Source organism: Nestor notabilis, unplaced genomic scaffold (genome assembly GCF_000696875.1).
Source record: "Nestor notabilis isolate BGI_N333 unplaced genomic scaffold, ASM69687v1 scaffold630, whole genome shotgun sequence".
In the NCBI taxonomy this organism is placed as follows: domain Eukaryota; kingdom Metazoa; phylum Chordata; class Aves; order Psittaciformes; family Psittacidae; genus Nestor; species Nestor notabilis.
This window is the reverse complement of record NW_009911333.1, coordinates 133,331-144,833: the sequence shown is the minus strand read 5'-3', so window position 1 is coordinate 144,833 and position 11,503 is coordinate 133,331. Positions and strand designations below refer to the sequence as shown.

The 11,503-nt window shown below is 41.7% G+C and overlaps 1 protein-coding gene across 1 annotated transcript in view; it reads right to left on the bottom strand.

The window, feature by feature from the left end:
* The window catches only part of ADARB2 (adenosine deaminase, RNA-specific, B2 (non-functional)), a gene marked incomplete at its 5' end in the record, with an annotated part of 106,483 nt that overhangs the window by 37,440 nt on the left and 57,540 nt on the right, over positions 1–11,503 (bottom strand). The window contains one exon of the mRNA XM_010014088.1: positions 6,234–6,402. Coding sequence (XP_010012390.1) covers positions 6,234–6,402 — 169 coding nt within the window. The remainder of the gene's footprint in view (positions 1–6,233; positions 6,403–11,503) is intronic.

The window sequence follows — 11,503 nt, the reverse complement described above, 5'->3', positions numbered from 1 at the left end:
AGCTAGATGGGGACACAGCGCACACGTTCCATTAGCAACAGCTGCCCGGGAGGCCAAACCCTCCCAGTCCTATGAGACGCAGCAATAGCTCGCATTAAGGCTATCCTGCCATGTGGTTCTTCAGATGATTTACATTTGGGAAGACATGGGTGATTTCTCTGACAGACAGCTGCCTCTAATACATACATTTGGGTGATGGCTGTGATTATAATTTTAAAGGTGAAAATGTGATTAGTGAAATTATGATGAGATTCCTTTCCCTCTGATGCCTCGGTCCTTCCCTCAAAAACTCAGGGTCTTTTTGTGGGAATATCTCTGAACAGAATGAAACCTGCAGGTAATGATTTCCTACAAGGGTCTTAAGAAGCCAGAATCCTATCCATTTAATTCACTATAGGACAGCCCATTAACCAAGGCGGTTTCTGCTGGCTTCTCTGCCTCCTGTTAGTGTAAACAGGGGTGCTTTCTACTCAGCCTCAGAGCAAGTCCCTGGCTTTAATCCAAGCTGCTTCTGCCTGTTTTCTCCTGGTGCAGCCTCTGTGCTATTGAAGCTGTTTGGCTGTCACTCTTCCATGGTTTGGGTGTTTTGTCATTTTTTGATGCCAGGATGCGTTTGCTGTCAGGAGGAATTTACAGGCACATTAGCTCGGCTGTCAGGGACAGGGAGGCACAGGAGCTGCCGAGCTGGGGCTGCCACATGCAGCTCCTTCATTTCCTGCTGGCTGCGGTGGAATTTCCCAACTGCGCTAATTATATTATCGCCCTGATCCAAGCCTCTGAAATAATAAAATACCTGTAAGTGCTTCTGCTTGGCCTTCAGAACAATTGCAGTTAGTGTTAAATAATTCACTGCAAATTCAGCTGGGAGAATACAGTGCAGCTCTGCTGCCTCCTATTCTTATGTTAAACCTCACCAGAGTGGGGGGCAGCTTGCAGTACTTAGAAACAGTTGCTATGTAGGGTTGGAGCAATCACCCTTTGGGATGGATTTAAGGAGTTCACAGTAACCAGCACCCATCTTGTTTTTACTGGTTATTGTTTTTCACCGATTAACCTTGCTCCCTTACCCCGAGTACCAAGAAGGGTCTGTGGCCAACGTGGCTGATAGGTTTAGTGATTGACAGCTGCTCTAAAAATAGATGGCAAGGCTGGAGGGTAAGGCAGCTTGGCTCTTCCTCCAGGACGCTGAGATCCTCTGTACCACATATGGTCCTGACCTGCCTTTGGGAGGTTTCCTGGGGGCTGAACTCAAAACATGAGATACATTTCTGCACAGTGGATGAATAGATTTAATAACAAAACTCTGAGAGTATTGTTATGAAAGAGTTTGAAATGCAATACTGTCTGCTGTGGCTTAGCAGAGATTTTTGTGCATGGGATGCTTGGGGGATTTCAAAGCCCAGGGAGACCCAGGAACCTTGTGAAAATGGTCCAGGTGGAGCATGAGGTGCACTTCTGCAAAGTCACTTCTCCCCCAGCACCAGTACACCTCTGCCTTCCCTCTGGAACTGTCATTTTGAGCTGTGAGGGGGAGAATGAGTTTGCAGTAGCAAACTACTGTTTGTAGCAGACCTTTGCAATGCTTTTTTGCACAGCCATACACAACTACATAAAGTTGTGGGGAAGCCCACAGTGAACACACAAATGTCATTCGTTCAGGGGGTGGTGTTAAGGTGTCATTTTCACATGCTGGCAGTGGCTAAAAGAGAAGAATTTGTCTCTAAACCTTTCCCACAATGAATTTCAGTGGGAGAGTCAAGATTTGAGGCTGATTCAAGAGGAACATTTAAGAATGTGCTAAATTTTAATCTTGTGCTTAAATTCATTACTTAGCATAACACGTGCATATGTTTTGAGCTGATTTCAAGAAGATACTTAAGCAGAAACTTATGGTTTAATATATACAGAATGTTTTGCTGATACCAGGCATCGTTCTCTAAATGAGAAGCAGAGAAGCTGTTTTTAGTAAACGTACAGATGGGAAGTTACTAGTACACTACATGCTACAGCATGGCATCTCAGAGAAACTAGCAGCAGGCTTAAGCGGGAAAGAGCTGTGCCCATTAACAGTAAGACAAAAGTAAGAAATAGTAGATGTATAACACGCAGCTGGTTTTCCTGGAAAAAACTTAACTGGATTGGAGGAAGACTGTTCCTTGCTTTTTGTGCACAAAATAAACAGTGGTTTGCATCTGACCCACTGGAAGAACTTAGCTTCTGGTAAAATCATCCCCCCGGCACCTGCAGGGCCACTACAGCAGCAAGGCTGCTATGGCACTGATTTGTTTTAAGAATAGGCTGATAGTTTTAACTTTGTTTAAAACAGAAGAATTGGATTTTCTTTTCTTCCCTATTGGCCAGTTGGTATAAACAATCTCACTGAAATCAATGTGAATTTTACTGCCATCATTGCAAGAAAATCAGATTATGTGATCTGTGTACTTTTTGATGGCAATTTTTAGAAAAAGCTTCTCAAAAGATCTTCCTTGTCTTTCTTCTGTACATCACAAAATTTACGTCTTACTTTTCATCTTTTTCGTGAAAGTCTTGAGAAGTGAAGGATTATGGTTGTCATAAAAATGAAATCTGAGAGGGCTAAGGGGTTTAATCAGACTGGTTAGAGGCTGTCAGGCTTTAGTTGTGCTTTTAGCTTGTATTTAACTCAAGCTCTAGACAATAAATTTTGAAAGAAAGTTTCCTTTTGAAGTATTTGTCACTCTTGCTTCTTAGAGAGGATAAAGTTCCCATTCTGGAGCAATCTTTCCCAAGAAAAGTCAGGAAAGTTATACTGTCAACATTTAGGAATATGAAGTGAAGGGGAAAGAAAAAGTAACTTACATATTTCTGCAACTCTGGCTTGTGGTTGGGATTGTTCTACAGTTTAAATATCTGAAGCAGTCACCGTATGCTCTCTTTATGGAAAATTTACTCTATGGAAATTCCTCGCACTCACAATAGATACTTGAATAGAACTGCTGTGTCCCACTCCCGAGATGCCCATCTCTCTCTAGTGGTGATAAAAGGAGCCTTGGGGATCTAGTTCACACTCAGCTGGCTAACTTTTAGACATCAGAAATGTCAAGAAGTAAATTCAACTCTGTGAATTCCTATCTCCTGGCCACTACTTCTCTACCCTGGCCCTTGCTTTCTCCAGCCTCATTGTCCCTGCTTTTTGAAGCGTTCATCATATTTTGCTTTCACTGATGTCAATGGTAGTACTTATAAATTCTGGAAAAGTGCTTCTTGTTCAAGGAAAACATCATATAGAAAAATAATTCTTGTGCTGGAAGGTCCTGAAGTTTGAAATCCAGCTTCAGGGATCGCTTTGAGCAGGTAGGGTTGGTGAGAGGAAGATATATGGAAAACAGGGAATGCTCTCGACAGAACAAACTTGCCTGTTTCGTAAGGAGGAATGGAAAATTTAAGGTCTTTGAGGCAGGAACTATGCTTTCATTCTTTTTGTGGGTTAGGGAACCATCTTTCTGCTGTCAGTTTATATACGACTTTGTATAACAGGTTCCCAGCCTGGGAAAGGACTTTAATTTGGGCCAGGTTAATGCAAATGCATAACAATGCAGTAGTCACATTTGTGTTTCCCCCAGGCCTGAGGAGCTGGTGTGCAGGAAGTCCCAGTGGAGCTGAGTAAACAAATCTGTTCTAAAACCCCTGTTCTTTTTGCTGTGTGGTAGCACCGTGAGATTTCTGTGCCAGTGGCAGTTGTCTCTCTTTTTCTAGAGAAAAAGGGGTAAATGTGACTTCAATGCAAAGAAAATACATTTTTCATTTCATTTTTAATACCCCCATGTTCTTGCTATATGACAAAGCCCCAATGATGGCATAAAACTGAGTTTAGCAATGAATATTAGAATTGAAGAATATATTATAACACACAGTTTTACTTGCCCACAGACCTTAACGAAGTAAAATCCTATCTGATGATATCTTTAGCTATGTCTTTGAAAGGTGCTTAGCGTTGACAATTTTGGTTGAGATTTTAACATGTGTTAAAAATCCTCGTCAGGGCAGCAGTGGTGCCTGCTCTTGGCTGAACAGAGAGTGATTTGAAGTTACTGTGAACAGAGCTTGTGCTGCACTGAGGATTCTCTTAACAAAAGATTGTTAACATTGATCCAAATAAAATAATAATATGACTGAACATGTTAGGGAGGTGGATCAATACAATAGTTTAAGACACAGTGGTAACACTTGTTTCCCAAGAGACTGTAGCATGAAGCAAGTAGTAGGGCTGCTACACTGTTGAAAACATAATAATTTAATGTAAGCTTGAAAGCAATTCAGATTGAAATAGAGAGAATATTGGTTTTGATTAAACCCTTCAAGGCTTTTGCCCCTCTTTGTTAGCCAAGCTCATGTACTCAATATACTCTCTTGTCTTTAACTCCAGCCTGAAGAGAAAATAATCATTATTCCTATTATCGTTGCTTCAATGCAACAGTATCATAGGTGCTCACAAGAACACACAATTCTGCCCAGATTGATCCTTGTGTCTGTGACCTGATGCAAAACCTTCTGAAGTCAAAGGGAGTTTTTGCACTGAGGTTAATGGTCTTCAGATAAAATCATGTCAAATGACAAGCAAGAATGGAGGGCAGAAGAATGACCTATAGATACATGGCTTTTTGTTTGTTTTCTTTCCTTGCTTCTTTCATTCCTTGGTTCCTTCCATATAATAAATGCCAGCTCAGCTTCGTTTCTGCTCAGTTTTCATAGGATAATTCAGGCTGGAAAGGACCTGAGGTCTCTAGCCCAACCTCCTGCTCAAAGCAGTTTGCCAGGTTGCTCAGGGCTTTATCCACTTAGGTTTTGAAAAAGTCCAAGACAGAAGGAAGTCTGCACAAGCCTGCTGGGTGACCTGACCCACTGCTTGCCTGTTCCCATGGGGACAATTTGTCCTAATACTCTCTTGTTTCAGTGCATGCATGTTTGTCTTTGTTCCACTGTGCACCTGGGTAAAGATGTCAGCTCCTTTGTATTTGTGACATCTGTTCTGCTGGGTCTGCCATCCCATCACCAGGCTGACCAGGCCCCTCCACACAGGCCAAATGTCTAGCCCCTGAGTATCCAAGTGGCCTCTGCTAAACCTGCTTTAGATGGCTGATGTCTTTCCTGTACTGGGGGACCCAAAACTGCACATGGGATTGTAGATGTAGTCTAATGCATTCTGAGTAGCAGGGATGATCCCATCCCTTGACTGACTCTTCATGAAGCCCAGGAACCTGTTGACCCCCTTTGCTGCTGCACACCACTATCTCATGTTCAGTTTGCTGTCTGCCTATAAGCCATGTACCTTTTCAGCAGAACTGCTCTCCAGCCAGTAAGGATCTATCTGGCCAGTGTTATTGCAGGTCATCCTTTTCTTCTCAGTGTGAGCCTTTCCATTTGTCCTTGTTGAGTTTCCTGTCAAAGTTCGTGCTGGCCCATTCTGCCAGCCTGCTTGGATGACATCCCAGCCCTCAAGCATATTGACTGGTCCTTCCCACCATTTGCTGTCCTCTGAAAAGCTTATAACGAAGCACTACATAGCCTTTTCCAGATTGTTGATAGACATGATCAGCAAGGTCCTTGGATAGACCTCTGTGGTACCACACGTATTACCAGCTTCCAGGCAGTGTATGATCCATTAACCATTTAAATGGTAACAATGTGGGTCTGGCTGAAGACAGGATCAATAATTCCTCTGTAATGATTCTACATGCTATAACATTTTAAAACATCATAAAGAAGGAGTGAGTGATAGCATCTTACACTTTGGCACAAAGTTTACTGTACTGTTAACACTCCTTGGATCTCTAGTGAGTCGATGAAGGCATTAATGATCAATAAATCACTTCCTTGAGATATTTCAGCAGCAGCAAGGAAGATGGGAAAATGGCTGCAGTGAGCAAAATGACCCCCTTCCAGTCTCTGGCCAGAGAATGATGCTAATAAGCCTGCACTTAAAGATTTGTACAAAATCATCAGGCTTCATAAAACCCAACTTTATGAGTCATATCTAATAGCTACTGAAAGAAAATCAGCTGAAGTAAAGGAGCTCATGACCCAGCACTCTAGACTATCTAACTCTCATTTTTTCTGTGCAGCGTACTGGTCCTTTGCAGCTAAAGACTTGGAAAAAGCAACATAAAGGAACAAATAGTTCAAATGTCTGGAGGATGGATTTGCTCCACTGAAAGCAGTATAACATTCCCCAAGCATCAACGGAATTCAGTTACCTTAAGTGTAGCTCCAGCTGTGAGTAAAGGAAGTGAACAAATGCCCTTCTTGCCACAATTTCTGCATGGCAGTCATTAACTGCAAGCCCTTGGTCATTAATGTATTCTCCATTTATACATTTGGTACCTGATGACAGCACAACAACCTGAGCTTGCCTGATGTCCAAACCTGTAGGAAGAAAAACAAAAGGGTTGTGAAATTGCCAGGGGTGAGTATATCACGATTGTTAAAGTTCTCAAAGCCCACGCTTTGCTATGGCAGCCCAGACAGCCCTAGTGGGATGCTTGTTAAAGTGATGATATGGCCTTTGGAATATGCAGGAATCTCATATCTCTCTGTTGTTAGAATAAGGGCTCTATTTCAGTCTTGCTGCTAATTCCAAGATAAAAGCTTGCTATGAAGTTTACTTGTTAAATCAATAACTACATCATATGAGAGCATATGCTGTAGGGAGGGAATAAAGATCTCCTGCAGTGCTGATAAATGGCCAGGTTTTTATGAGCTGTTGAAGACATTTTCTGGTGGGAACACACACTCCCTGTAATGCTAGGTTTCATTGCTGTTGCACTCTAAGTGCTAAATCAAATGCAAGTAACACTTCTGGAGCTGCTTGTTAAAAATCTCACAGAAAAAACAGATCTGACTTTCAATCCAGTTTCCTTTTTGTTTCTCCAAGAGCTGCTACATCAGTGCCTTTTCCACTGTGTTCTCAGGAATGGAGCATTCATCACTGACACCAGTTTTGTTTCTCCATTGCTTCTCCAGATAATGGTGATGGCAATCGGAAGACATGCCTTTCTTGGTCCAGAAAGACACTTTCTAAGACTCTGAAGGGGTAACCATGGTTGTGCCCATGCAGTACCACATGAGGTGCCCTCAAATACTGCCTGACCTCTGGCTGCTGCTCCGGGGAAGTGGGGGTGTCCATGAGGTTCTGCACCTTCCTCATGCATCTCACATGGAAATCTCTAAAGTAAGTGACTCACTGGAAACAGATGCCCATGTTTAAGTAACTGAATCAAGCCCTCAAAGTCTGACCAGTCAGTGACAAAGACAGGCCTGAGGCTGGAGAGTACCCGTAGGGGGAATGGAAACAATCTCACTATGGGCCATGGTGATGCAGTTTCCATGATGTTACTTTAGCTGTTGAAAAGCTTTAGAAATTATTTTATAGAGTCAGCAATATTAATTTTTTCTTAAGATGAAGGCTACTAAGTGGCAGAAAAAAAACATTGCAGAGACTTTTTGGGTTGGAAACACCATGGTTGAGGTCATGTTCTTGCCTAAGATCCATTGGGGTGGTATGAGGAAACAGCTGAATGAAGGTGGAAACTCTATTATAAACACAAGGGCCTGGTGCTGCCAGTGATGCCCCAGTTAGTAAATAGGAGCAATAATACTTCATAATCTTCACAAAGCACTGGCACTAGAGGTGGATGGTATGCTATAGCACTGTTGCCATGCTTAATGTATATAATAGCAAATATATCAAAATTGTCTTATGCCTAGACAAATATGATAGCTACCTCAGTAGTCCAGAAGGTTTACTAGTACTGTGGCATTGCAGCATTGTGGCATTTGTAGGAGAGGTATAAATATTGTGAAAAATTCAGTTAATTGTACCTAGACCACTAGTTGTGACAGTCTCATACAGAAGGTGTTACTGGTACTAGTGACAAAGTACACATCGCTGTATGCCTGTGTCGGAAGTTTAATCTTTATTTTTTACTATAAATGTGGCCCTAGAGAAGTGTTTGGGAGTACTGATTAAACAAAAAAATCTAGAAAACCCAAGAAGTGAATATGGGAGCACATGGGAGAATGCAGTGGAGAAATGCACAAAGCACTTGTGTTTATTCCAGTTTTATTAGTAGATAAAAAGTTAAGGTGGACAAATGGCTCCTTCCTCATGAAGAAAGGTGTTTATGCTCTGTACATTAGAATTACTTTGGTGACTCTTTTCTTTAGGGTTACTGCTTAAATGAGAAAAATAATATGTATCTTAGATCAGACACATCCATCTAATTAACTGTCTTTCACATGGACTAACATCAAACATTTCATGAGGCACTGCCTGCAGCAGAGGTGCTGGAGTCCCACTCAAAAAGTAGTGTATATTTTCCTGAACAGTATATAGTATTTTCCTTGGTTGGAAGGTCCATGACAAGAATCAGCTATTTTTATTTTTATTTTATTTATTTACCAATGTAGACAGAATCTTATTTTCCTCTGTGCAGGCGAAGTACACCAGGAGGCAAGACCCTTGTTCAGAAATCCATGAGCCTCTCTGCCTGCATCTGAGGACCTTTGTCAATATTCCCTCTCAGGGCAGTGAGACCGACTGCTTCCTTCTTACATTAGCATACACCTAATGTATCTCTCCATCTCCTCCTTCACTTCACAGTCAAAGCACCAGGCTCTTCAAATACAGAGCAAACCATCTGGGGAAGCCATCCGGCTCTCCTGCTCTCCAGGAGCTATACCTCCCTAACCCGTCCCCATCAGTCCAGTGCATGGTGTGATGCCTTTTATTATTTCAAACATTTTATCTGTAAATAAGCTTAACTCTTTCTCTCTTCTAGTATAAGATGATGAATGCACTCAGGATACTCTGTGAGGTCTGGATTTGTTCACAAATGAAACACAAAGGCACCCAACACCTATTGATGCAGCAATAATATGAATCCCTCTGATATTATTTGCTACCACAATGTCCACACACAGAGTAATAACAAGCATGCTTGGGGTGCTCATTTTTGGGTAATTAACTCCATATGTTGGCTTTCAGTGATGTGGGGCCCCAGTAGATAGTCACATGTAGACACAGCCTGGGGTATCTTCAAGTCCTGGCAAGGTGCATGTGTTTGCAGAACATCACTTAGATGTTGACCGGGGCTGGAGGCAATGGTTTCCAAGAATTTGCAGAACCAGTCTGATTTTTAATGTTAAACATTAAAAATCTCCATGTTTTCCATTTGCAATGACAGAAGATAATCCATGTTCCTCCTTGCTCAGAAATACCCAAGAGTTATGTCTTACTACTACTGCACTCAGAAACACAGGTGTACATGATTTATGCATTAGCTCTGAAATATTTACACCTCACTGGGGAGCCAAATGGGGAAAGTGATCTGTGACCAATGTAGCACCATTCAATGCTGTATATGAGGGCACTCAGCATGATGAGAAATACTTCCAGCCATCTGACAGTTGCCCAAAGTGTTCAGGAGCACATATGCTAGCAGAGTGCCCTCTTGCATGGCTTGTTTTGTACATACATAGAGTTGAAGTTTTATCCCCTGTGAAATGCTTGATATTATCTCCAGAGAACAGGAGGCATTTGTCTCTGAGAATAAGGCACGTGGTGCCTAGTTGATGGAGGCAAATTTTAACATTGACTGATCACATCGGCATTTTAGGCAGTATTTTTAACTCTTGAGCCTAGATACTTGCTTCAGTGATTTAGATTTAATAGGCATTTCTGTACATTTGTCTATTTTGCATAAACACCAGTCATTACTAACTCTTGTAATTAAATTTTGCTTTCTATTTTATTTTGTCTGCAGAATATTTCAAATTTCTCAAGTAATTTGTATTTACGAATGTCAAGCTACCTCCTAAACATTGATTAATTCAACCTCGGACATGGGGCAGGTCTAGACAGAGCGCATCACCAACCTGTGCAGCAAAATCCTAGCTAGCAAACTAACACTAATGTGGCACCACCAGCCATGTGCCACGTTCCCTGCATAGGGCTGTACAGCAGGCATCTATAGATCAAGGATCTATGATCCTAGACGAGGATTGCCCTTAGCAAGACCCATGTTATTACTGAGAGGAGCCAATCTCAGAAGAAAGACCCGGGGATCTAACTGTGTTCAGGTCATTTGACAAACAAGAAGAAATGGGCTACATTATTATGACCTTAACTCCTGACCCACTGATTGTTAGAGTTCATGAGGCATTTCTTTCCCTCACTGCCTTCTGTGAAGTAATGTTTGACGAGACATTAGGTTAAAAGTAACTAGTGAACAATTTATAACAGGCACCTGCATTAGGTTTCTATTATTTGCCTAAAGACTCCTAATAGTTTTCAATTTGAAAAGGAAATGGAGCAGAGGAAAGGAAATTGGGGAGCTGTGTCAGCATACTGGCTGGATCCTGGCTAATGCCGTGTCGATGAGGACAGCCAGGAGAGTGGGAAGGGAATTTGCCATGTTCTATTTTCAAAAATCATGTCAATTAATTAGTTGCATTATAGAACAAAAATGTACCCATAAATGACACACTGTCTTTGATCACGGATTCAGTCTAATGAGCTGGTACTCTATGGAAAGCCTGAGCCTTGCTCTGGGCTCCTGTAGGCAGGGTCTTCTCTCACAGCCAGGCAAGGGGGAACCTCGACCCTGCTAATGTTCCTTTTTTGTGTGTCAGTGGTAGTCCAGACGTCATAGCTGAGCTGTTGAAAAGAAAATGGGTTTTATTATAAGCCATTTTCAGTTTGCTGACACCAGCAGTGGGATTCATTTCAGCTATTCTGGGTAACTAGAGTTGAGATGTCTGTAGCTGAACTAATTGCTGTAGTCTCTCTTTGTAGGCAAAAGGAGAGGAACTTTCCTGGGAGGTGATTCATCTGGCCTATTTTAGATATTTACTTTTGGATAAACTGTATTACGCCTCAGTACTGTCAGCTTCTCTTAATGAATTCTGAAGACTGCCAGCAGAAGTATAACTCTACACTGTGGACAGATGCTTGTAGTAAGATTTCTCTCATTACAAGTAACAAAATACCATATGTAAATCAAAACTCCCCAGATCATAAGATGACAAGCAGAGCAAATGTAGTGTTAACATTTTAAACTTCTTGAGTCATTTTTTAATTTTTTTTTTCTCCGGAACAATTAAGGATGATTGTTTATATCAGTGTTAATATATTAATGGATGGTCACATTGCCTTGAGCTGGGCTATTACACATATAAAGCAAACAATGCTGTCTTCCCTACTTGATCTCCTAAACCATCAGTCCTGCAGCCACAGAGCTTGCAATAGGAATGGTTCAGAAAGATGCTGACAGAAGAGACAGTAAGCAAGAAAAAATATGAAAGTTTGCTCAGCAGATAAGTTGGGTATAGAGAACTGGCTGACATCTTACGGGCTACAGTTATGAGCTGTGCTTTTAAGTCAGTCATGGCCATAAATGCAAACTGTCTACACCCATCTGCTTCGAGACACAGCTCTGCTAATAAAACCAGGGAGTTTGGGCTAGAC